We start from the raw sequence: 27000 nt of genomic DNA, 5'->3' as shown, positions 1-27000 counted from the left end.
GGCAATAGCTGGCTTTTGTCTTGCAGCAATCTGCCCTCGAAACAGGCATCCTGAGTGTGCTGGTGCACGCTGTCCTGCAGCAGACTCCGGCAAGTGTCCCCAGGGTGCACTTGTTAGGAGGGCCTAATCCTATCCTCTGGAAAGCAACTGACTTGAACACTGCAAATTTCATTTCTTTCTTCTGAGGCAAGTGTGGCCCAGATGAGGCTTTGATCTGGGAAGCTCAGATGAGTCTGACCTGGTCTGTGCAAGGATCCCAGAAGCCAGATGGCTGCGATTTTTAAGACAGATGTCTGCTGCTGTATGTGAATGACTTTCTGGATCCAGGGCTCAGTTCTGTGTTGTAAGAGTGACTTGTTTTGTGTAAACTGAGCTTTGCTCGGGAATTGTTATATGGCTGAACTAAACATGCTTTTAAAAATAAACAAATCAATAACAGTAAGTTTTGAGATGATTGAGTTTTTCAGTGCCAACAGCTCCTGGGGTGTTGCTCTCCAGAACTATAAAATATTACCTGTCCTTTGCTAAATGAGCCCTTTAAAGAAAGTGGAGAATGACACATACCAAACAGCAAAGTCACTACAAATGGTGATAGTGAAGCGTAGCATGAGGATACTGAAGGAGGATAAACTCTATTCAGCAAGCGAGTGATGGCTTTGGCTCAGCACCACCGCACGGGGCTGGTCAGTCAGTTGCACGCAGGCACATTTTCAGAAGTTATTACCCAAAGAGCTGTGAGTTGTGATAACACATTAGCCTTGAGCTTCTAGTCTGTTTACACCTTATGAATCAATGTGTTAGTGACATGTCTCAACATGGGAGAGGAGCGAGAGGCAGATGAGAAGAAGCAGTTATTTCTAGATTTTGGCCTTTGCCATTAACTTACCCTGTTGCTTTTCCCAGATGCTTTCCTTGCACTGGATCCTAATTATCCAACTTCTAAACCAGGAATGTAATCGTGATCTTTGAAAGAATTTTCTGCCATAGCAAAAAGTGGGGTAGCAGTTGTGCACAGCAGTGCTAATGCTTTGTTGCTTTGTGTTTTTCCTGCATAGGAACCCTCCCGAGGGATCGAATTTTTAAGAACCTCACTCGGAAGCGCCAGCGGGCGATGCGAAGGCGAGTGCATCAGGTGAACGGGCACAAATTCATGGCTACCTACCTGCGACAGCCAACGTACTGCTCACACTGCAGGGAGTTCATCTGGTAAGAATCACTCAAAAGCAGTGGTAGGGACTTTCCTAGCCTTTATGTTTTGGGGACTGACATGCCATCTGTGAATCGGTTGCCCAGCACTTCACCAAGGGCTACTAAAGTGACACCCCATGCCCACCAGGGGTACATTTACACTGCAAATTGGAATCTGCTGCAGAGAGGCCAGAGCTGATGTGTAGGTTGGATGCTGGAAGCCAGCTGGGAGAGTGTGGGGCTAGGACAATGTTCCTCGCTTGTAAGTGCAAATGTTATTTCAGGAAAAGAAGTAAAGAAAGGCCACAAATGTTAGTTTGAGTGGAGTTTTGAGATTACGATGAGAAAAAACAGTTGCTTGAAAAACTAGAGAAAATATCTGAGAACAGAAAAGCCATCAGAGGAGGTGTAAGGTGTGGGATGATATGTGTGGGGGCGTAGGCAGAGCAGGGAGAAAAACTTATATATGTCTCAAAAGAGCATGGAGTAGGAGAGATAATAACAGGGTGTGGGCTGCTGGGATCAGTCTAATAAGTGTGGTGTGTGTTGTAATAAAACGAAGTATTTCAGAAACCAGAGTGAGGGGGAATTTGGAGAATAACATTGACAAGCTCGAACTGTGAGCTCTGGCCCTGGCAGTGCTTTGCTACACTTACACCCCCCCAGTACTGAATTGCACCCTTATTGCTGGGCAGTTTTTCCCCAGGGATCTGGTCATTTGGGATCCTCTTGCCTTTTGACTCCCTTTTCTGTAAACTCTCTACAAGAAGGCTGCTTTTCTGCTACTAAATTCTGTTCATGTTTTGCTTTGCACAGGGGCGTGTTTGGGAAGCAGGGATACCAGTGTCAAGGTAAGGTGCTCTGCTCGCGCACTGTGTGTGAGTAGGGTGTGCTGTCTCAGGAGCACTTCCCCGTGCTGCTGGGATGTCCTGTGGTTACAAGCTTCTCTGAAGTCACCGCTTATCTTCCTCCTCAGCCAGCCAAGACTGTGCACTAGAGCAGGTGTCAGTCTGGTGGCTTTAATATGTGTAGGAACAATCACACATGCTCATGCAAACACCGAGGGGTCCTGTTGCTGTGTTTCACCCACAGTTTTCCTCTTGTACAGATCCACCAAGTTACTGAGTATGTGCAACACCCAGCTAGGCCTGAGAAACCTAATGTCCCTTCAGCACAGTGTCCAGCTGATACTAAAACACAAATACCTTGCTGGAATGGCCACCCTCTTCCTTTCTCTCCCTGTGTAGTTAAACAAAGTGAAATTAGGGATGTGACTTCAAAGGGCAGTTTCATGGCCTGGTGCAGCACTTGTGTCTGAATGCACGTTTTAGCACTGAATGGCTGTATAGATCGATGTATGTGGTCCTTGTTTGCACTTAATTGTTTTAGTTCCTTTCCCTTTTTTTCTATGATAGGTAGCAGAACTACTGGCTTCACAAGTGCATGGTCACCCAGGCCTTCTAACACAGCCTGTTTCTTGTGCAATATAATAAGGTGCTGGAGTCTTGATAAGAAAGGAAGCTGCGTGTAAACAAAATGGGTATCCTGCATACAATCTCTGGGTAAAAGTGAACGTTACTGATAGGCCTTGTGAATATAAGCTTGATTCAGCAACAGACAGAATAGTGTGGGACCCTGCAATGTGTCTGCAGCTTACATTTTCCATTACAAAAATCTCCTTGCCCAATCAGTCACTGTGGCCATTAGTGTTGGCTCCAGTGCACGCGGGGTTATGGAGTGGAGGAATCCAAGTTCATTCCAGCCAAGCCAGCTTCAGAGCTGCAGAGAGCCCTGCTGTGCTTTAGGGCTAATTAGCCCTCTTGATGGGGATTAGCTGATTAGCCTAGACACAGCATTGTTCTGCTGCAGTTACCCAGCTTCTCAGATGCAAGCACCGCACTGAGCCTAACAAACTAACCTGGACAGCACTCAGCTGGGTATCCAACGGGAGAGACACTTTGCCACTGAGATGTAGGAATGGCTTTTGGTGTCTCAGACCTGTGTTCTCTAATGTGGTTTGTGTAACTTGTGTGAAATACCCCAGGAGAAGTACAACAGCATTTTTAGGGAGCTCATTTTACACTGCTGTTTCTCCTTGCATCTCCCGTATTTTATGGCAGCTGTTTTCTAGCCTGTATGAATGATCCGGTGCAAAATTTCTTTTGTAGTGGGTTGTAGATGAAATTCTGAACCACCTTGATTATTTTTTGCATTTTTACCATGTCCTGATAATATAAGTGAGCCATAAAGAAACCAGCTGATGGGGTGATGTGTTCTGAGTCTTTCAAAAGCTCTTTTCAGCATGCCTCTTTTATTTCCTAGTATGCACCTGTGTTGTACACAAGCGCTGCCATCATCTAATTGTTACAGCTTGCACGTGCCAAAACAATACTAACAAGAACGATCTCAAGGTAAAGTCACGTTTGTTGTTTCGGGTCATCATAGTTTGTGAACCTTCAGGATTGTCTGGGTATTTTCCTGTCATAGAACCTGTTCTGTGCTACCTTCGTTCATGGATTTAAAAGTGAGGAAGAATGATAGGGACATGCATCCCTATCATTATGATATTACATAGGCTGTGTAATATCATCTAGCTGTTCTTCTGTTAATTCCACTAACTGGTTGGACCACCACGTAGTTTAGGAAGGGTCTTCATCTGAAGACATCAAGAAATAGCAAATCAAACCGTTTTCCTTGGTAATTTTCCTTCACAATTAACCACGTCATCATCAAAATTTGGTGCCCAATTCTTGATGTGGATTTCTCTGGCATTAAAATCCAACCACTGCTCTTTGTTTTGCCTTTTTTATTTTTCTTTTTGGGTAATTTAAAGTGCCCATTTAGTCACTGCACCACACCTTTACTCCCTGAAATTATTTATGTTGTAATAAAGAAACCCTTGCATAACTTGTGTTTCTGAAGGCTTTCTTCTGTGCTAGTTTTGGCTGTATTTGACAGGAATAACATCCCCACCTAAAACAGCACTGTGCATTGCATCTCATTTCTATAACTGGAAATTGTTTAATAACTCTTCGAGGAAATTCAATTGAAACATTCTTAATTGGGAGGTAGATCTATTGTATCCCATGCAGAAACCTTTCAAGTGCATGCAAGCAATTGCCTTTCCTCATTATTTCTTGACTCAGAACTGCTGAGCTAGACTTCTTAAAATGACCCCTTGCCAAGCCAGATAAAAATAAGTTAAAATGCTCAAGGCTAAAGTGTAAGTCTAATGCTAAGTCATCATCCCTGTACCTCATCCCCCCTTTTAGCATTGTGAATGGTTTATGACATATCTAAACTGCTTTAAAAGAAGACAGAGGTGAGGAGGCACCACTTGATTTAAACTCATCGTTTCAGTAGCCCCTCTAGTTTTTGCTAAGCGACGGGTTCCCCTTGCCACTCTTCCAGCAGCTGCTTGTTGAGACACAAATTAGAAAGTAATGAAGAGGTTAAATGGGAACGGGTTCCTTCAGCTGATGTAACCTTTTCTAAGGTGTCTTCGAGATCTGAAAGATTCACAGTTGGAAAAGAACAAAGTTAAAAAGGGGATGACAGCAAGCTATGAAGCTAAATGTGGGCCTGAAATGAAAGAGGAGGGTGAGAAAAGAAATGAGAACTTCAGGAGGAGCTGGGAAAACTATTCAATATTAAATTTAATGAAATCACCCGTTTGACATAAAGTTACGTGTTCGCACACAGTATGCAAGTTAGTCATTTGAGAACTATTTAGTTACAAATTGCTGTAACTAGCAATTTATATTTGGCACTTCAGCATGATAGGTTTGTGATGAGGTAATCCATGCTTTCTAATTCCAAGTTTGTTTTAAGAATTTAAAATTGCCTGGGCGGCCTTCTTTAAAATCTGCTTTGTCAGATATTCCCTCCTGCCCAGCAAGTTAACCAGAGAAGGTTCTCTGCAAATGAGATTTCAGTCATTGTCCTTATGATAAATGTCAGTGAAGTGATGGATTGGGACGTTTTCTGAGCTGGGATTATTTTCACGGTTCTGCAGTTAGATGTCAATATGTAAGTGATCTTTGCTATATGCGTATATTTGAACGTTTAAATCTCTGCTTTTCTTTTGGCCCCTCAGGTGACTGAACAGAGGTTTGGAATCAACATTCCTCATAAGTTCAGTGTCCACAACTACAAAGTCCCAACTTTCTGTGACCACTGCGGTTCCTTGCTCTGGGGAATTATGCGACAGGGCCTACAGTGCAAAAGTGAGTAGCTTATTACTGTAGTATTTTCACAACGTGATATATATTTTTAGGCTCTCAATGCACTGCGTGAGCTTGATTTGTGCAACCAAGAGAAGGACAAGCAATAAATATTCGTCTTTGCAAGAGTTAGATTATTTTTTTTTTTTTTACTTTTTAATATCAGGTTTCCAGAAGGACTCAAATTTTTACTCTCAGCACAGCTCTGTTTGAAAATATTCTTGGGTATTTCTGCTTCCTGCATCATTTTATCTCTTTATCTGAAGCTTTTCATTATCTGTCCTAATTAGATAAGGCAGCAAAAGGCATCCAAAGAAAAGAAGGTCGTTGCCATGTGTTGGCTAAACTGTCACACTGTTACTTGATGACAAAACGTATCCACTTTTTTGTTTCAGTGATATGAACTGTAAAGTTGTATAGGTAACAAACAATCTCCATTTGCCTTCATCTCCCACAAGAGGTCGTATGTGTGTCCATGAGTAAAAGCAAGAAAGATTTTACCTCCCATTATTCAACATAGCTCTAAAATTAGGTATTTGCAAATGCAGGGAAAGTTCGTTGCTAATTCTGTGGCACTATAAATCCTAATTTAAATGGATAGCATAGCTGCAGTGTTATTTATATACCTCACAAACATACTTTTGCTTATGAGTAGCTTCAGGTAATCTAGCACCCTACTTGGAGTGTTTGGGGGTATGTATGCTAACCCAATTTTCAGCAGTTTGTTCTCTTACATGAGTCCTAACCTTGTTTTGGCAGAGATCGGTGGCAAAAATACACTTTTTGTTCAGATCTAGGATAGAGTCTGGTCAGTATATTTTCTGAAGCTGAGCAGTCTTTTGCTAAGTTATTTCTCAGCAATAAATCCCTCCAAGTTGTTCTAATTGTTCCTTTGCTTTTCCTTTTCACCCCTTCCAGTCTGTAAAATGAACGTCCACATCCGATGCCAAGCAAATGTTGCACCAAACTGTGGGGTGAACTCAGCAGAGCTTGCTAAAACCTTGGCGTGCATGGGCCTGCAACCTGGGAGCATTTCCCCAAATTCGGTGAGTCTTTTTCTTTTTCCTCCTCTATTTGTAAATGTTTACACCTGACTCCAATTTGTATGTGTCCAGGAGAAATCAGAGACTTCAGTAATGACAAGTGGCATTGGCCAGTGGGCTGCATGTGTAGGCTGTTGCTCTGTGAGACTTGTGGCTAAGATTTCACCTGGAAAATGGATGTTTTCTCTCCAGATTTACCCTGGTGGAGGCATCAGTCTATGAACGTTGCTTTGTTTATGCTTCGTAGTGGTGTGACTCCATTGATTCTTGCATCTGTTTGGCCTAAATGAGAGTATCAGACCCCAAACTAATAAATCGTCAATGCAATTCATGCCAGGCCTTTCTTCAGCCTTTCCACAAATACAAATGCACTGCCTGTAGATGTGACTGGTGATAGAGCAAGAGAAGAGCTAAGCAAGAGGCCTAGGTTCTCTTCCTAGCTTTGTCACTGGTTTTGAGTCATTTTGGGCAATCTGTTTCACGATTTACCATTCTTTCCCCAGCAAAAATCCAAGGTCACTGTCAGCATAGCATCATCTCTGGTCTTTGTTGTCCAAGCCAGGGTCCTGGTGAGATTACTGCTAGGGCTGGCACATATGTGTTACAATTTCTGCCTGTCACTATTTAAGGCACCCTAAAATTCAGCTGTTGTGTACCTGAATGTATTTGGGAAATTTAAAACAGCATAAGAGCTAGAGTGACAGTGTCCATACACAATACCAGAAGTCAGAGCTGTTATTTGGTAATAAATTGGCTTTCATGAAGATTTTTTTTTTGCTAGCAGTTTTGAAAAGTCAGTTTGAGACCCCAGTAACCCATAGTAAAACGCTAGACATTTTTATTTGACCTAAATATATATATTCAAAACCAAAAGATAATCACCAGCCGTCGTTAATCTTGTTAGTCAGCTGCACTGATCGACCACATCAAGCTTTCTCAGCCTAGCGTGCTCATTAAGCTGTGCTGCTCCTTTTGATTTCAGTTGGCTAAGAAAAAATGAGACTTCCTTATTTTCCTGCTTCATGCTGCAACAGTTCAGGTTCAGTAATTCTTGGAGTTACACGGAAACACAAGCCACACACCCCCAACTTAGTTTTGTAAAAATCATCACTTGTTCACATTCATGGTTTGCATAATATATATGTCAAGAGAAAATGAGACCAGGAAAATATAAATCTGCGCTGAGACCAGGAAAATATAAATCTGTGCTTGGTGTTTAGCAATCTTCTTTTCTTATTTGTGAGCTAAAGGCTCCAGTTAGTGTTCAGAAGCTTAAATCTGAGAGTTTCCTTGGGTGTTTCCTGAATGTTTTTGGTTCTTTCTGCATGGCTGAGGTTACCATTTTTGTGGCAGCAAGGGAAGTCTTCCTGTGCAGGGAAGAATTTTGCTTTACATCAGAGCAGTCACAAGGTGGAGCTCAAGAAGTCCCTGTGACTTTGTTCGCACCAATAAATGAAACAAAAGTACTTCCAGTTTGTGTGCATACTCATACCTGAAAAGCAGTGAGCAGAGGGCACTGGAGATTGACTTGGTCTTCACGTTCTGCAAAACCAGAAACTCTAGAAATGCGTGCTAATACTGATACAATTCCTGAAAATGCAGACACATATTGCTGATGTGGGCAAGGAAAGCATTCATTTGAATTTGCAGCAGTAGAGGAATCCAGGAGCACAGCTGTGGGAAAGAAAAGCATTTTGAGGTATGGGCTTTTCTTAAGAGCCCTCGCATCAGGTAGAAATTGGAGAGAGTCAGAGGAAATCTGTTTGGATTCTAGGTTTCACCAGCACCTCTCATACTGCAGAAACGATGCTCTTTGCTCTGATGTTAGTAGGGAGACTTTTATTTCCACGCTTGTTTTATTTTTTCTAGGAGTGAGGGCAGAGAGAGACAGGCCTGCCTTGGGATTTACAACGTAAAATGCTCAGGTCAGGAGCCAGCTGTGACATCTCAGCACACCTCTGCACAGTGACAGGGTTGGCTGGTACCCATAGCAGCTGTGTGGGGTGGCAGTACCCATGCACTTTCTGTTGCAGTGGCCACGCAGCGCATCCGAACAGCTCCTAAATGCCCACGTTGGGTGGGCTGCCTACCTGCGATCACCTCTGAGACAAAGTACGATTTCTGTGCAGAGTGATATTTATTTACTTTTCTCCACAGAAACTGGCTTCGAGATCTACTTTGAGACATCAGGGGAAAGGCAGCGTGAAGGATGGCAACAATGTTAGTGAGAATTCAGCGAGCAAACTTGGGATCAAAGACTTAACCTTCCTTCGTGTACTGGGAAAAGGCAGTTTTGGGAAGGTGAGTGTTATTTGTAGCTCTTCGGGGAAATACCATGCTCCTTATTTGAGAAGCTTCAAGGCATGTGGAGTTATTTCATCATGAGACGTGCAGATTGTCCAGTGGACGCTGCTTTTGGTGCCCTGTGCGATGAGGCTGGTTAGAAAGAGAAGGGAAAGAAGGGAAGAGAAAGAAAACTGACAGCAAAGTGAAGAATGGGATATCACAAAAAAGAAGAAAATTAGCAACCAGAAGAACAGCTGCATGCCAGGGCCCATACCAGAAACTGCACGTGTGTGCATTAGCACTTGTTTGGGCAGCATTTCTTGGAGCATGTGAAAACTTTTTTTTTCAAAGAAACAGAACATAGGTTTCAAATGTAATGTGACTGGGGTTTCATTCTCACAAAGCCAGTGCAAAATGCTGCACTTGAAATCGATAACTGAGGAGGGGAGTGGGACAGATGGGGGTGCTCAGAGGGTCTGCCCTGGCAGAGCATTTCGGCTGATGGTGGATGACCTTTGAGCACCTAGCCCCACAGCAGGCTTTGGGGTGTGTGGGCAGAAGGCTGCTGCAGGCAGTAGCACGTGCCGTTGACTGTACGCTGATGCCCATGCTAACAGCCTGATTCACTTGCTTCCACAAGCCTGCTCGTGAGATAACTGACCTTTCTAGTGTGAGAAGCTGCGAGAATCGCAGCGTTGCTCATAAAGGCTGAGGGCTCGGCCCTTGCAATTCACCCTTCCCTTTGGTTTAGGTGATGCTTGCCAAGATGAAAGAGAGCGGGCAGCTGTACGCAGTGAAGGTGCTGAAGAAGGACGTCATTCTCCAAGATGACGATGTTGAATGCACCATGACTGAGAAACGCATCCTTTCCTTAGCAAGGAACCACCCATTCCTCACCAAGCTCTACTGTTGCTTCCAGACTCCTGTAAGTATAACCCAGGTAGTGGACAGCCTTCCTCCTGATACAGGCTGGTATGTTTAGGATAAAAGCACTGCCCTGTGTGTTTGTTCCCCTGCTTCTTCTAAATATCCACCTTAAACTCAGGAGAAAGCTCTCTGCTCAAGGGTGAACAGAGCACTGTGGGCCTTTAACGTCTGATACTGAGGCATTTGTCAAACAAAATCCTGGCTTATAAACTCCTTGACAAAGTGGAAGTATCAGGGAAGCCTTTTTTTATATGTATCTTAGATATCTTTCCTGGAAACATTTTTATGCCATTGAGCATTTCCAAATACATAAGTGTAAATTCCTGCAGGCCTGAAGTGTCCTCCAGTTGCTGTGGGATCTCAGACCCTACTGCCCTTCTACCTGAACTTTAACAGTGCTGCATTTGTCCTGTCTGCTCAGAACTGCGCAAAATATCCTTCTGGGGTTACTGGCAGGGATTTTACTGGCATGGGCAGACGCTGGATCGGGCCCATACACGGCTGGTATTTCTCCTCGTGTAGATAAGACAAGTGACAGCATTGCTGTCACTTGTGATTTGTATACCTCAGTGGAAGACTGCACGTGCTGCCTGTTCAGCTGAGAGCCTCCTCCCGCGTGTGCATATGGGTGGGAGCTTGTTGCTGACGTGGGTGGTGGCAGGGGTGGCTGGGATGGAGGCAGTGGCCACAGCAGTATCCCAGCAAGGTAAGTTTGGGAGTCCCTGAGCTAAGCTGTTATTAGGACCAAAGCATTTTTGCAGTGTAGCTCTTCCAGACTGCCTGGGCTCCTTTCCAGTTGCTTTTGGTCCATTGCTAAATGCTGATAGAGTTTGTTTTCCCTGTTTGAGGAGACAGGAGAAATTTCACCTATTAATTGTGGCTTCAATCCTTCATAAACCCAAAATTTCTCAAAAGAAAAAAGAAAGGGGGAGGTGGGGGGAGGAGAGAAAAAGAAGACCAAAAAAAAATAAAGGCATTCAAATGTGTCCTGCCACCTACCTGTTTCTCTTCTCACTGGGGTGATGCAACAGCCAGCTATGGAGTTCGAGAATTGAGCTCGTTTAGGGTGGAGCCCATGGGGTAGACTCATGTAATAGAAATGAGGTGGTGTGTTTCTTCTTTTTTTTTTTTTTTTTAAATACATATACAGTTTACATGGTTTCACAGAGCAGCCACACTCTATAGCAGAAACAAAGCTCGCTGTTGTCACTAGTAACCAAGGAAACTCTTTTGTGTTCCATAATATGAAGAAACATGGCCTGATTTTAATGGCCTTACTGAAATTCTCATGTAAGATATCAGAAATGCCCGGTATTGATGAGAGCTGTTTGAGGTCAGATCTAGGACAGCAGCCTTTTTTTGCAGCTCGTTGCTATGCTCTTTGGCTTTCTTTACAGGATCGCAACTTAGATGTGAAAATAGCAAATGCAGTCCTGGTCTGTGTAGGGTATTTTCAGTGCGCTTCGGGAAGATTTAAGGTCACCGTGCTATTAGCGTCTGTCACGTTAAAAAAATGAATGCAATCTGCTGCGAGTGCAAAGAAGGTCTGCTGGGCTGCGAGGTAATTGAGGAGTCTTTTGCAAAGGGAAGAAAGGGAAGAACTCAGCCTGTTTAGACTAGCAAATGGAAAGCAAAAAGTGGATCTGATTGATGTCTGCAGATGTCACAGAGAAGGGAAACAAAGCTGTCAAGATGCTGGCTAAGATTAAATGAGTCTAGACTGGCCATGGATACAGTTAGACTGGAAATGAAAAGGAGGTTGCTAAACAGTAGAACAGCCTGGAACAGGAATTTCTGGACCAACTTTTAATCAGAGGAGCGGAGGGAAGAACCCCTCAGCCCTCGCTGCCCCGAACCTGGTCAGTCTCTGAAAGGATGCCAAGGGAGTGGTGCTTGCCATAGCAGGCCCCTGCTAGTTCCAGTCTTTCTCAGGTTCCTCTTTTACTTGAATCCTGCATTGTTTCATTATCTGGATTGCTAACTTCCCTCCAGTAATAAACGAAAACAAAAAGAGAAGCATTTACCAAAAAAAAAAAAAAAAAAAAAAAGGAATTTCAGACTTCTGTGGTTTACCATGTCTTTTTGTCCACCTTCTGCACTCAGTGACACCCACCTCAATCCAGAATAACCAGATCTAAATTGCTTATAAAAGCATAATTAAAACCCTTTGCCATAATGGAAAAATGATTGCAGCAACAGGGTATACGATGCACAGGAGGGATTAAATGGTGCTGATACAAAATTTAAGGTTTATGCTTGTTCTTCACAGAAAAGAATATATATATATATATATATATAGGCGCGCACACACATATATATAAACTAAAAGGAATCACTTATTTAAAATGTCAGCCTGAAACCATGTTTAAAAATACCAAGGCACCTTCATTTGGTTGGAGCTGGGGGGAGGTTTTCTCAGAACAGTGCCTGGTTTCACTTGCAGTTACGTGGAAATTACATCAGACGTACACTTACAGCCCAAACTCTACAAAAGTGGTATTAAAGGTTCGTGTTTTTTTAAAAAAACAAGCATGACTCCAGTCTGCAATGAGTGGAGATCCTGGGTAAATAATGACTTACTGGGCCTGGCTTTAGGAATTTTTAGGGAAATAGCCATTTTGAGGCTTCTTACAGTTTTTCAAAAGAAAATAAGAGGCTGATGCCATGGACACATCAATACAGGCTGGGACTAAGTGGCTGGGTAGCATCCCTTCTGGAAAGTACCTGGTAGATGCCAAGCTCAGTATGAACCAGCAGACTCATTATGAATAAGTTAAACTATGTCCCTGGCTGATTCAGGAGGTCAGGGACGTTGCTCACCCCTCTGCTCGGCACCGGTGAGGCTGCAGCTAGGATACAGGTGTCCAGTTATGGGCCCTCCAGCTCAAGGAAAGGTACACGAGCTGGGAAGAAGGAGCTCAGAAGTGTCTGAAATGCTGCACGCTTCGAGGACAGGTTCTGAAGGTTTGGATGGAGCTGGAGCCATTCGAATTCAGACTCTTGTATCATATTCCACCCAAACCAGCAAACCCTTCTGCCTTAGAGCCCAGGGCTGACTTACACAGCCCAGGGCATGTCTGTACTGCACAGCACGATGCTGTGTAGTGCGGGTAAGCTAGCTTTAGCTGAGCTGGCACAAGCACCAGAAACAGCAGTGCATTGTCTGCGTTCATCTATATTGTTGCTACTTTTGCTTGCCTGTTTAGTTAGCTGATTTTTTTTTTTTTTCTGTGCTCACATCACTCGCTGATCATTTTCAGAAAGGTTTCCTGTTCTTTGGTGCTGCCTCTGTGCCTCTTTCCTGTGGTCCTCTGGAGTCCCAGCTGCAGCGTAAGCTGCTCTAATAGCCCACGGTGGGCTGAGGATGCCCGACCTCCAGCCAGCCTTCTTGCTTTTTGCAGAGAAATATTGCAGCCGCTAGGTGGTAGGAGCTGCAAGTGATGTCTCTGCCCGGTAGGTCGCAGTTTGCAGAGCCCAGGGAGCAAACCCTGGCTGTGCAGCAGGCTGGCAGAGGCTGGCCATGGCCCTGTGCATGCTCGGCCCTGGGCAGGGCCCTCACTCTGCAGGGAGGGAGGCGCAGTTTGGGACTTGCACCTCCAGATTCCTTTCCTCTGAAGGGATGGAGTTGTGCTGGTCCCTCGCAGGGAGTGGGTTTGGCCTGGTCCAGCAGCACCTGTGTGAGGTCTCCCTTGCTCACCACAAACTGAGATAAATCTCTGTTATTTTAATATTTTTTTTAATAGAATGTCTTGGTTCGAGTGCTTTCAACCTTGCCTAAGCCGTTTGCTTCTGCTTTTTCTAGGGCCTTACAACCATCCTTTAGTGTCAGAGAGGATTATGCTCCCGCTGCGCTAATCTGTGAGCTGCTGACAGGTGCTGGGGCTGACCTGTGGATAAGCTCGGATTCTGCGTTAGGGGTCACAAGCACCCAAAACTGCTCCTTTCCGTTTACCTGCCATGGGTGTCATCCAACACCTCGACAATACAGGCCTAGGCCAGGTGAAAGAGGCTCTCCGTATAACTAGTGGAGTTAGTAATTCGATCCTGGGGAATGCAGAGCCTGGAATGTTTTAATTAAGATGAGTTTGCAACAAGTCGGTCCTGTCATCTCTGGGGTTTAGGCACCATCCTTCCTGCACAGGTGGTTTGCTTTTAAATCCTTTTGTCTCACCTCTTTTGCATGAGAATGGAAGGGCTGGGGGGGATCAGCTTCCCATGCAAATAGTGTCAAATAGCAGAGGACAGAGGTTTCTGCCTTTTATGTTTATTGCCCTTATCCCTTTTCTCATGACCACAGGGTGCTTTCAGGGGACCGTCCCCCAGGCGATGCTGTTTCCAGCACTGTCCTTGTTAGTCTGATCGTTATATGGATTTGCTTTCTGTGTGGCTCTGCTGACAGTTGCTGAGGCACAGAGCCCGCGTGTGCTGTTCCAAAAATAGTGAGACACGAGAACTTGGCGGAGGGACGTGACTTTCTGTAACAAGCGTCCTTCAGAGATAATAGCTAGCAGGGTGCTGCTGAAGCCAGGAGGGATTCCAGGGCAGCTAATCATTGAACTGGTACCATTTTATTTTATGAGGGCATGCGGCTTTCTGCCCCCTTTACAAGCTGTGGGCTGATGTCATGCTTGAGACAGAAGGGGAAGGTTTCTCTTCATCACCTCTAGTTCCTGGAGTGCTGAAACAGTTCTTCCAGGGTCAACATAGGCATTGTGCCGCAGGTGTTTAGGGAGATGAGCCTGCATTTCACCTCCTGTAAGTGTTCAAGATAATCTGAAACCTTTGACAGGGGCATAATTTTCATGTGGGAGCCTACCAGCCACCTGCAGAAGTGGTGGGACTGAGCAAGGGCAGCTGGCTGACTGCTCCCCCATCCTCTGGGCCGCAGGAGAGGACTGGCTGTGCTCGCATGTCCAGGGGAATCCCTTGGTCCTGATCCTCCAGGGGTCTCCAGGATCATCCTGGTTCCCCATCAGCTGCTCTACACCGTCACCAAGTGAGCAGAGAACAGGGCAGCCCCGGGACAGTGGTGGAGGTGTGGAGGTAAGGGACTCTAGAAAGTGAGCAGCAGCCTTCCTGGTTCTGGTGAGGTGAAAAAGCATCCTGACACAGGCCTCGGAGCGTGCCAGTGGGAGACGGGGAAATGCTGAGGCCTCTTTGATGTGCTGTTTGAAGGGCGCTGCGGGGCAGCCCCTTGGGAGCAGAGGGGAGAGCTTTGATCGTCTCCCAGGCTCTAGCCCCCAGCCTTCCCCCTGTGGCATGGCAGGAGGTACGACTTGCTCTGTGCATACACCTGACAGCCAAGTGCATCTCTGTGGTGCTTCCCTGCAAGCTTGCTGGGCCTTTTTCCCCCTTTTCTTCAGCATCCAGACCGGTGCTAGCCCCAGGCTGCCGTGCTGGAAGACCAGCGTGTGCTTCAGTTTCATTGCTGGCAGCCCAAATCAAATCCCTCCTGTGTGACACGGAATAAAGGCACATCGCTCAAAACCAGGCTTTCTTGTGGTCATGTTTTTTTTTGTAGGCAGAGTGGTTTGGGCTTCAGGAGGTGAAACAAGATCAGGCTGACATTTCTGATTTTCTCTGTGAACTTCGCTGGGTGTCCACACTTACACTGCACACCGAGGTGATAGGAGCTGAAGTGAAAATGCGACCTGAAGTGTTGGCTACATTCGTCTTAGCGCTGTTGTAGCCTCTTAGTGTAACTTTCCTGCCCTAGTTGCTGAGGGACTCGGGCTACTTGTGTTTTTATGAAGCTAAGAAAACGTCTGTCTCTGTCTGCAGTTCCTTGTGAGAGAGATTGTACCTGGTAGGCAAAGCTATTGAGCTCAGTGCAAGGGTAACAAAAGGACGTGTTGCACATGGTTAGCCACAGTAAATGGAAGCAATATTTTTCTTTGGCCTTAAAATCTAGGAAGTTGTGGCATAAGAAGGGCTGAAATGAAACCAACTCTCAAACAGGGTGACCGGCCAAGTGCCAGTTAGTCGTGAGGAAGGGAGGGGAAGCTAGCAAAAGGCAGAGATGAGCTAACGAGCTGAGGCTCAACCCAGCAGTGCCTTAGGTTTAAATCTCTTTGAACCCGAGTTGCTTTCCAGGCAGTGTGTCAGGTGAGAGGGTGGATCCACAAAGCCTTTGTTTTGCTGCTCAGATTTTCCTGCAGACCTTTAGCTGAGCTTTCAGAGGTCTCTAGCTTTCCCCAAGTGCAATCTGAGGCCAGGAGATGTTGCAAGTAGTGGGGATTTTTGAAAAACAGGCCAGAGCTGCCTCGGGTTGATCAATCCAAACTGGGAACAGCAATTCCAGGAGCTTGTTCTGAACTGGGAGATGTAAAAACAGTCTGAGCTTTGCAGAGCTGCCCTCTCCTGAGACCCTGGGATGTTAGCAGCCAGCTGAGGGGTGCAGATGTCCTATAAAACTTTGATTAATGAGCGATGTGTACAGCTTGATACGTTCTAGTTCTTTATTCCTAAGTTCAGCCAGCCCTTTGGCTTTTGATCTTTCAGGTGGGAAGGAGTGTTTGTGTAATTTTCTATGCCATTTACTAAGGTCCGGAGGGGAAGATTTTATTTCTTCTTTCATTCTGTTTTGTATTTTACTTTTAGGAGATTTTGTTTTAGTGGCCAAGGCAGCACTTTTTTTTTTTTTTTTTTTCCCTTTTTGAATTGTGATTACGTAGGTTTTTGGTTATTTTTTGTATGTAATTTAGCTGGTTGATGTAGTGCCTGCGATTTTGGGCTCTTTGTTTTGCTTCTAGTGAAAGAGATACAAATGAAGAAGAATGATTAAAAATTGTCCATTTGCATTTATGTTGAGTGAAGGTTTCTGGCCATAAAATGAGCCAACCCCACTGTGATTTAGACCATCCTGAAGGGAGGGGATGGGGAGGGCAGCTACGCATGTGGTTCACTTGCAGATCTCCAGGGCTGTGTTGTCGCAGAGAGAGGATCGCATTTGGCCTTGCGTTACAAAAACTCTTCAGCCTGTGAGTTTGAAATTTCAGCCCAGCAGTGAAGAAGAAGACATGGGATGAAGTCTGAAGGATGCAGCTGGATTCAGGACTTTTTTCGGAGCAGGTGGGGACCCATGGCTGCCGTCGGCTTGGCCTGGGCTGTGGCTGTCGTTGTGCAGCTCTTCTGGAATTAGCGGAGCGTTAATGCTGCGCTGTGCACGCATGCACACGCGGGGCAGCCTTTACCCCGAGGGACCCCAGAGAGTTTATTTATGCAAATGGCAAGAGCCAATTTGTTGCTCCCCAGGCGATGTTTGTGTGTCTGGCTGCCGCTGCGGAGGGAAGGCAGCGTTGTGCCCACTGTCAGCGGTGTGGCAGAGCACAGCAGTGAGAGATAACTGCTCTGTTCTGCAGTTGTGACGATGACAGCAGCAGTTCCTTGCTGAAAGAGCCTGAAATGGGGGAAGAAACCCGTGCTTCTCACAAGTGCCTTTACTCACTCCAATGCAGCCGAGCTGTGAGGAAGCGCGGCGTGCAGCTTACCCCACCTCTCAGTCCGAATTTCATCGCACCTCCTTCTGCCTGAAAAAAAAATAAAAATAAAAAGCAGTGGAAGGAAGAAAGCAACCTTCCCTTTCTCAGCCCTTCGGATGTGTCACAGCACACCACGATCTCTCCCATCTCGATAGCCCCGGGGCTGTACAGTGCCATCCGCTACACGCTCCCTTGCCATGGTCTGATTTCTCCTGGGCATAAGTGGTTGTTGGGGCTGGCACGTGCCTCGGAAGCCGCTGAAGCAGAGGGAGAAAATGGCCAAGAGAGCACCGACGGTCAGCCAGCAGGCTGCTGTGATGTCTGCTGCCTTCCACTGCCTTGTCTGTTTGGGGTCTGGGGTGGCAGAGCAGTGGCAGGAGCCGGTGGCAGTCGTTGCTGTGACCGTGTGTAAGAAGCGTAACTAATGCCTGCAGATAATTCCAGCTGGGCGAGCACGACGTGGAGCTGTTTCTTCTCTTCTGCTTCACGTAGCTACACTGATTTGAAATCAAAGGACCGAGCCTTTGCCCGGCATCAACGTCTTGCTCCATCACAGCCCAAGCACTGCTTCGACACCGTGCGGCCGTTCGGGGCTGAGCTCGTTTGGGCTCCTTCAGCTCCCATGTGAAGGTTGCTCCAGCACCTCCTTTGTGGTGAGCCCTTTCTGAAGGTGCCTGTGATCCTCTCCGGCTTGGAAACGCTTCCAAGGGTAACTCAACCCACCCGAGCAGCCCGTCCTGCTGCAAACCACATAGCTGGGAGCGGCGGGCGGCCCGCGGGGACGCCGCGCTGCCCCGGCCGAAGGGCTGGGCGCGGAGGGAAGGCGCAGAGCGGCGTCCGAGCGTGGTTGCTGGTTGTGTTACTCCTGCGAGGGTAAATATTGGGAAACAAACCTGCTTATTATTCCTCCTCCGGGTCCAGCGCCTTGACCCAGATACGGGATGGTCACTGGCGCTGCTGGCGGAGCTGGACGTGTGGCTTGTCTCAGGACATCCGAGGGCGGATGGCTTTGTGTGGGGGTTGTGGACCACAAAGGGAGAAAGGGAACATCGGGAGCGCTGAGGGAGCCTGCCAGCTCTTGTAATTATCTTGTAATAATTTGCTTGCAAGCTCCCTAAGCCCTGCTACTCGTTTTTGGAAGCAATAAACTTTTGCTGTGTAGCAGTGACACAGCTGTTCCTGTACGGAGATAATTCTGAAAGCCTGCTTTCTGCTCTGCAGAGCTTAAACTGCCAAAACAGTGAAAAATGACTGTTTTCTTGGGGAAACCCTTTGGCTTCAGTGAACTCAGATCAAGCCCAAAGCTGATTTTCTAAGGAGTTGTGTGCATGAATTGCTTCCAAAAGGATGAAGTGCAAGCGTAGCAGAATTCCAGAGCCAGACGAATTTTTTTTGAAAAACTGGGCCATTTCTCTAAACCACATTGGACCAGGTCTCATCTCAAGATGCTGCCTTCGACAGCAGTGGTCAGCTACAGACGGGGCTTCTGTAAAATTCCTCCCGGGATGTGAACCTCCACCAACACCTCTCTTGAGAGAATTCCTCTCCATCTTCCATGCTGTCCGTGGCACAGCAGCCTTGTTATTTTCTTCTCTGTCTGCACATAGGAAATACGTCTCTTCCCCTCCTTCTCCCTCCACACTTCTTGAACTGGGGTGATGGTGCTGCCCTGCCACATTTATGCGGTGTGAAGGGAGGTGAGGCTCTCACCCTGGTTGTTTTCAGAGGTCTTTGGTGTGACACCGGTCTCATGCGGCTTACACATGGGCATCGGCTCTGACTCTTAGCTGGAAGTGGGTAGAAACTTGCCTTTGCGCTGGCCTTTTTTGGGTATGGGGAAGGAAGGGATGGTCTTTTAGTAAAACCTGGATTTCCCCCTGCTGTGGTGCTGAGGAGGAAAGGTATGAGGACTCAGAACAGCTTCCTAGTGGAGCTGGGGAGGACAAAGGGCTAAACCTGTGCTTGAACCGGAGCTTGGTGAGTGCTTGTGTTTGGTAGGGGTGGTAACCACTACCTGGCCTGGTCTCAGGACATAGTGTGTGCTTCTAGGGGCCCCTGCCCTGCTAGCAGGGGAACAGACACGGCAAACTCACATTTAAACAAACAAAAAAAATAACAAACAAACAAACAAACAAGACAAACAACCGCTTGTCTCTCACTGCAATTGTCAGGGCTGATCTCGAGACGTAGGCCAGCCTTGAAACGGGCCCACCTGATGCCATGGACGTTGTGTTTCCTCCCGGTGTTTCTTTTCTTTGCAGTAACAATTGTTCTGTGGCTTTATTCGCCGCGATCCCAGTGCAGAAATGGTGCAATGTGATTTCCTCATGCGGCCGCCGCTGCTGCAGAGGCTTTAGCGTCACCGTTTCCTGTTGACTCAAATGCTCTTTCTTACTTTGCTAACGTCAAGAGGAGATAGTAAATCAGGGAAAACTCGTGAGCAATGCAAAACAGAAAACAGTGGTGAGGATTGCAGCACTGAGCCCTGGCCAAGGCGCTCCAGCTTTCTCCTCCTCCTGATTCCCACTGAGGAGTCCCCAAAAAGGGGGCTCACGACTCCACCTGGCAATTGAGGGTGTACCCGAGGGAGGAGCTGCAGTGAACCAACGTGAATCAGAGCCAAGCTGAGCCTCCTCTCACCCGTGTTCACAGCACCTGGCCTCAGGAAAGGCAGGGAGAGTCAAACCCTCAAGTATCCGAACTATCTGCTATTTTAAGGTTTCCCTTTCCTGACCCCTTTTTAAGCTATTTATCCACTCTTATTCTGCGTGCTCCAAATTGCCTTTTTTTTTTTTTTTTTTTTTCCCATAAAATACTACTGTTTATTTTACTTATCAACAATTCCTGGAAGAGTGTTTAGTGTTTGGTCTGTGCAGCTTGGCAAGCTGATGACCTTTTAAGAGGGAAAATGGCAGATCTTGCTTGGATCCTAGATCCTGGTCCCCAGGGATGCTCGTTAGGGCTGAGATTTCTAATATTTGTTGCCAGGTATGTAGGAGGCCAGTGCACAAATGTTGGCTTATGGACAAGATATAACCCATCCCGCCCTTTTCTTCAGCAAATACAAGGGGGTTCTAAATGTTAGAAAACTGTGTAGACGATCAGCTGGACTTTAAAAAAATAAAAATAAAAATTTTGGGGTAATCAAAAGTCCTGTTAGGCCTAAACGGGAGAGCTTCAGTAATTAAATAATCCATATTTACATTTGACTTGTGCAATGAGACCACGGGTGGAGGAGAAATACCTGCTGCACCTGTGAGCACCGTGTAACACAGGCAAAGCTACTCACTCAGGTTTGCAGTTAGTCTGAAGCAAGAGCTCTTTGTACCAAAAAGCTGCTAATTCCGATGCCAGTCGTATATAAATTTCACGCTAGACTGTTTCAGTGCTCACCTGAACGCCTGAGGAAGAAGCACCTTCCTTTAAGCACTGCAGTACATGCAGGTCCGTCCAGAAGCCTGAGGTAGGCCCTGGAGTTTTGCCAGCACCAGAGCAGCAGGACCTGCATGTTTTGAGAGAGGAAGGGTTAACTTTGCTTCCCTGAAGCTTACCTTTAAGGAGAGAGTAGAAAATCAATGTTCCTAACCATATGCATGTTTATACAAGAATGTATCTTACATAAATACACGCATACCTTGTCAGGTTGCTGGTGAGTTAAATTACTTCCTGTAGAAGACCTGGCAAAAGGGATTTTTTTTTTAATTTTTTTTAAAGTGTGGGCTTGAAAAGATGCCTGAGCAAGCTGAGCTAGGTAAGCACGTGGCGTGTGGAGTGATCAGTGTGGAAGGAGGAGGGAAGAAATAACAAGGAGAGGTAAAAGCTGGCCCAACAGGCAAGGCAGAGGCGATAGCTACGCTGCAGCTGGAGGAAGGGCTGCAGAACAGGTAGGCACAGCACAGCCAGCTTCAGCTTCACCAACTGCAGCGAGATGTGGCAGTACAAATCTGCTGCGGGATGAAGATCCAAGGTCGCCGCTGCCGCCTTTGCACAGTTCGTGCTGCTCTGAGCCAGCCCGGGTGTTTTGGCTGCCCTAAGATAGGAGCAGAGCGAAACAATGAGGCAGTGTTGTCTGCGGGGACTGGAAGTGGCACGGAGCACATGGCCTTGGTGCTGCTCGCAGCTGCATTGTTCCTGCTGGGAAGCACCTACCTGAGCTCTGCTGCCTCGGGAAGGAGCCCAAAATTGCTGTTGGGCTGAGCCCAGGGCAATGACGAGAAACGAGCTGACCTCTTCTGGCACGAGCAGTTTGCTCTCCTGCTCGTGGACGGGGAGGATGGAAAGGCTTCCTGCCTGCTTTTCTTTTCCCTTCTGCGTGCATCCCGGGACGTTAATTCCAGCAGTCGCTGCAAGCTGGCTGCCTGCCAGCAAGAGGAGACTGGCAGTGCTTATCCTCTTAAATTTAGAGAGGGTTTTAAACGAGCTTGTAGGTGATTAATGTCAGACCTGGGAAGGGTTTTGGGGGGAGAGAAGGGCAAATTGTACCAGTAAAAGGCTGGCTGATCTCGAGTGAATCGTTTGCCCCTTCTCCAGCCTGCTCATTCCTGTTACTCTGAGTAAAACTGAAATGATCAATGCTGAATGTCCTGAAACAAGCACTCGGGGAAATTGTAAAAGAGTCTGAAACACTTCTAGGCTTTACTCTGGTGACAAATTGTTGTGTAACCATTCTCTCCCAGCTAAGTGGGCACCCCTTTGGCACAGTGCGCCTGCACCCGGACTGTCGAACACACAGAGTTTAAGCGAGCGTCTCCCTGTCTGGAGACTTCTGCAAAAACCTGAACAAAGTGACTAAAGAAACCTCAGAGACCAGCAGCTGTGGTTAATGAGCTGAACATTATTGAACCAGTTGCTTTTCTGCCTGGTAGAGACTCCAGTTTATACTTTGTCCTTCTCAGTTCCTTCATCACACAAAGATCTGTAGGTTAATCAGAGCTGCCAGGAAAGGCAAAATGTGAAGGCCTAAAAGGCAGCTGCCATGCAAGTGTACGGCAGGAAATCTCTGTAAGACAACGCACATTCCCTAGAAATAGTGTCAGGATGCCCCAGAGACAGTGTTGTTGTTGCTCTTGTGCTGTCGTGGTGAAGCTGCAGTCTGGTTATGCACAGGGTATTAGGAAATGTTTCCCCCTGAAAGCTGCGATGTTTAGCAGGGAGTCAATGTCTTCTTTACAGCCTTCCCTTCTGACTGCTCAGCTCAGAGAGTGCTGCAGAAGGGGTATCACACGCTGCTGGATTTAGGCTGAGGACAGTTAAACAAACCCTCCAGAAGCCAGTTAGTGATGAGCAGGCACCTACTGATATGCCCAACCCACATGTAAACAGGAGATCATTCCTGGGGGCAAAAGTTTGGGAGGTGGAGGGAGCGCATGGCAGTGGGATATTATCAGATCTTCCTGGTATTGGCTTAATCTTTCCTGAAAAAATCAGGATTTTTTTATTTTTTTTCCCCCCAACATCTCACGGGTACTTAATCTGTCTTTATTTGGGAGCTACTACTTAGCAAATGGTAAGCCTGACGGAGGATGTGATTAACGCTGTTCATATCTGTTGTGTTTGCGTGTGTGAAGGATCGCCTGTTCTTTGTGATGGAGTTCGTGAATGGCGGGGACTTGATGTTCCACATTCAGAAGTCGCGTCGCTTCGACGAAGATCGGGCCCGCTTCTATGCTGCCGAAATTATTTCAGCCCTTATGTTCCTCCATGAAAGAGGCATCATTTATCGGTGAGCTCTGCTTTCATTCATTCTCTTTGTCCGAACCCCACGGCTGGAGGTTTCTGCCTGAGTAAAGAGCTGTCACTTGCTGTCACCAGGACCAAGTTGCCAGCTGGGTGAGCAGCACCTCCACGTTCCCCCTGCACAATATCCGAGGTGCACCCGGCTTCCAGGAAGGAGTGAAACTTCTGGCTGCTCTCTTGTCTGCGGGGAGGGGTATTCCTATGACGTGTGCAGACACGTAGGAAACGCTTTCCTTCCGAGGCACGGGATGTTTGTGTTGGTGTCGGTTCCCATTGCCCTGTTACTTGGCTGCTCATCAGCCCAGCACTGCCCCTGCTCTGCCCTGCCAGGTGCCTGTGTTCAGCACGGGGCTGCCTGGCCGCAGGGTGTTCGCTGCTGAGCGACAGGAGCCTCCCCCGTGCTGCTCCGGGCCCGTGCTGCTGCTGTGGGGCACGTATCAAAGTGATGATAAAGGGCCAGACATTCAGGGAAACCTTCCTAGATTTTCTGGGAGGTAAATACAAGCAGCTGTTGCCTTTGCTGCTCCGTGCCTTGTTATTTAAAGGCTAATCGGTGCTGGTTACGCCCAAGTGTGTTTGTTTCCCTGTATTAGCCATGGGACTATGCTTAAATCCTATTTATTCAACGTACCTATCCAATGCCATTCAGCTCAGTTATTGTCTTTTCGTTCCTGCCATGATCCTACAGCAGAAGGTTTTCCTTCCTATCCACGTCTGTGTTTGGCATCTTTGTGTTTGCACCGGTGTTGGAGCACCATTACCCCAGATCTCAAGGCTGTTCTCAGGAAATGTTTTCCCACATGTAGCTCCCTGCTTTTGTCCTCTCCCTGTGCCCAGGAGGGCAATTTTGTTATATTTTTTCCTTTCTGTGTTGCCAAACATCAAGGCATGGACCAACCAGCGTGGATCAGCCAGCCTGTCTGCCCTGGGGAGGCCTTCCTGAGCAAGATGACCGCTTGACCAGCACCTCCTGTGTAAGGCAGGGGCAGAGCCAGACCTGTTCTGGAGTGGCACAGGAGCCTAGAGCAAAGAGATGCCTGTTCTGAGACAGTCTAGTTAAAGAGAAAGGTTTCTTTCTGACACGCTTTGCATAATGCCCCTGGCATCCTCTTGCCCAGAACACTGGGAGGAGGAGCAGTCAGTTGTTTGATTTGGGCACTGCTACCTGGGCTCCGTCAGCAAAGCAGGCGTTTTCAGGGATGGGCTGCCGTGGCCCTGCTCAGTCCTACTTGTGGCACTCAGCACAGCACAGAATAATGTCACCTCTGATTTCTGTGCTTGTTACAGTTGTACAGCAGCACCCGCAGCTGGGTCTGGGGTGGGAGCAGTCTCAAATGCCATTTGAGTTTGGGCTTTGCACAGTTCAGCCCAGGTGATGCTGTTTAGCAGGGTGTTTTCCCCTATCAGATAAACCTGGGTTTTGATACACTGCAGACAGAACAGCTGAGGGCTAAGCTGGTGAAAGGGCCAGGGGTGGTGCAGAGGGCAATCTCCTATCTGATGGTGAGATTAATCAAGGAACTGCAATTTCTCCTTCTCTTCCTCGCTTGAGTTCCATAAGAAACAGATGGTCAGGTGAAGATAGAGAATATTAAATTATTTTTAAAGTATGAAATCATATGATATATGTGGCAGAGTAATATAGAGGAGTATCACCGTAATATTCTCCAGGTCCTGACAGTACGAATATTACCAGTGAAGTATATCCCATACGTATTGAGCTTCTAAAGCACAGTGTTTGTCTGCACAGAATAGCAAATCTACTGATTCTACAGCTGGATTTCAGTCCGGTTCTTCCCTCGCGAATAATGCCAGCTGCTGAAGAGAGACCCTGCCAGATAATTACGCAAATGACATTATCCTCAAAATAGTGACATCCAGTAGTTATTGTCAATCATTCAACAGCAAAACTGTGCCTGCACATAATGTAATGCCACTTCGCTTCCAGCTTTTCCTGTACCCTTCAGCCTGCTGCCTGTCACAGGGCAGGAGTAATCGATCCCTCTGGGGCTTGGCACTCTTCAAGCGCTGCTGTAATCCGTGATGGAAACTGGAGGAGTAATTGAAAAGCTGCTTGGACAACTGCACGGGCTTTGATCTTGGTAGGAGACTGGTTGAGCCATGGAGTCAGGTCAGTTCAGCTGCAGTGGGTAGATGTAGCCAGTGAGGGTTTTGTTCATGTTTATTTTATTTATTTCTTTATTTTAATCGCCAGGGAGACTCCATTCTGGAAAAGTCTGAGGGAAGAGAGCTGCTGGTTGTAGCTGTGCTAAGCTGAGGTTGCTTATGCTGGGTCACAGACACCAGGCTTTGCAGAGGTGTGTGAAAGTGGGCAGATGGGAAGGAAATACTGGCAAGGGAATCACTGTGTTCGTGTAAGAGGGTTGATGATTTTGTTGTCAGAATCTGGGGTGCTTTCATAGGAAGCTGGGAGGAGTGGGGAGAGACACCACGAAAAACCTGACCAGAAAGCGTTTTGCCCGGAGCTCTTCTGGATTCCCGGGGTCAGAGGAGTAAGTCAGTAGCCTAGAAATACCCTGTGTCATCTGTTTTTCTTCTGGGCTGGCCTTTCATATAACAATCCTGTATATCCCTACCCCCCACCCCTCCAAGATTAAGCAATTCAGGAGACAGCCTGCATTTACCAACACAATGACTGTTCTCCTGGTACGTCACGCTTTTGCAACACGTACTGCCAAAAGCTGGGTCTTCTCTCCTTTGAAAAGGCAGAGAAGCTTGGGAGAGAGCACTCAAAGTTCATCAAGAAGGAGCTGAAATGTGTCACTTCGGGCTGTGGTGGCAATGCTGGTAACAAGGAACATGGGGTGTTTGCCGAGTCCTCCAGCCACATGTTCCCAATTTGAAATATCTATAGCACTGTATTTCTGTATTTTTGCCACTGTGAGTCTATGCCCATGGAATGGGGCTCCTTGGGCAGGTGATGTTGGTTGGATGTGGCTGTCTAACATCTCAGTCAGTCCTGGTGCTGGACTGGTGCTCTTACAGGCTGATTTGATTTTCATGATGCTATTGATGTAATTCTCAGTGGTCGCCCTTCACTTCAGTGAAAGTCTGCTGTTTGTTCCTAAGCCTTGCCCAGAAAAGAAGTCCTATAAATGTGTGTGTGCATATTTGTGTTTGGTTTTATTTTTTAGTGAGCTTTTAGTTTCATGGTGTTTTGGGTGTGTTTTTTTTTTTTTTCTTCTCATTTCCAGCACTGCAAAAGAGAGATGGCTTTCTGGCCTTAACAAGGAAACATTTCTGGCTTGCCCTAAGCTGAGGTTTAGCTGTCATCTCAGCAGTGCCTATTTATAGTTGCTTCCTGAAAAAAAAACGTTGACAAGTATAGTGTGGTTCCACATCCTATCATAGAAGGAACAAAGCTAGAATGAAAGCAGACATGAAAATGAGCTTTTCAACATACCAAATCACAGCATACTCTACACCCCTAACCACAGAAGGGTAGGACAAGGACATACTTAGGATCAGCTCATGAGGTACGCTGCCAGGAAAAGGTTAGGTGATAATCAAAGCTATTGTAGATAAAATCTTTGCTCGCAGGGCACTCTTCTTGCACGGCTTCTTTCATTAAGGATGCTTCTGAAGGAAAACAGCGCGCTGGGCCCTACTGCAGGTTGGTAGGTTTGTTTGTGATTTTTATGTAAAGCCTCCATGACCTATTTTTCTTCAGGCAGCTCTTCCCGACTTTCACTTTTCTGTTGAGCAGTTCCCAGGCTGTGGGAAGCATATTTTGGCTTCTGTGCATGCCAGGAACAAAACAAAACAGCATTCACAGCTGAGCAGTGTGAGACTGCACAGTGGCTTACACGGAGCAAATGAGCTGGTCCACTCGCAGTCTCTAAAAACAAAGAGATGGTAAATAATTATGAGGCTTTATAATTTTCCTTCCAGGTAGCAGGATGTAAGGATGGCTGATCTGCCCTACTGCCCTCCAGTCCAAACCTTGCGGAGGGTGGTGTACAGCTTTGGTGGTGGCTCTGTCCACTTGCCAAGGTCACCTGGAAGGTGTCCCTGAATCACACCTGCATACTGATAATATAAATTATAATATATAAATAAAATATAAATGTTTTATTAAACTGGGTTGTCTTGAGG

General features: G+C 46.7%; 1 protein-coding gene across 1 annotated transcript in view; it reads left to right on the top strand.

Moving 5' to 3' along the window:
• Nucleotides 1-27000, top strand: part of PRKCH (protein kinase C eta) — a 113176-nt gene that overhangs the window by 45716 nt on the left and 40460 nt on the right. The window contains exons 3-10 of the mRNA XM_084519661.1: nt 1056-1206; nt 2005-2039; nt 3511-3599; nt 5285-5414; nt 6330-6457; nt 8612-8755; nt 9492-9665; nt 22716-22870. Of these exons, the coding sequence (XP_084375787.1) occupies nt 1056-1206; nt 2005-2039; nt 3511-3599; nt 5285-5414; nt 6330-6457; nt 8612-8755; nt 9492-9665; nt 22716-22870 (1006 nt within the window). The remainder of the gene's footprint in view (nt 1-1055; nt 1207-2004; nt 2040-3510; nt 3600-5284; nt 5415-6329; nt 6458-8611; nt 8756-9491; nt 9666-22715; nt 22871-27000) is intronic.

Source organism: Aythya ferina, assembly GCF_964211825.1.
Source record: "Aythya ferina genome assembly, chromosome: 5".
Classification (NCBI taxonomy): Eukaryota; Metazoa; Chordata; class Aves; order Anseriformes; family Anatidae; genus Aythya; species Aythya ferina.
The sequence above is the reverse complement of the archived record's forward strand: the minus strand, read 5'-3'. Positions and strand labels throughout refer to the sequence as shown.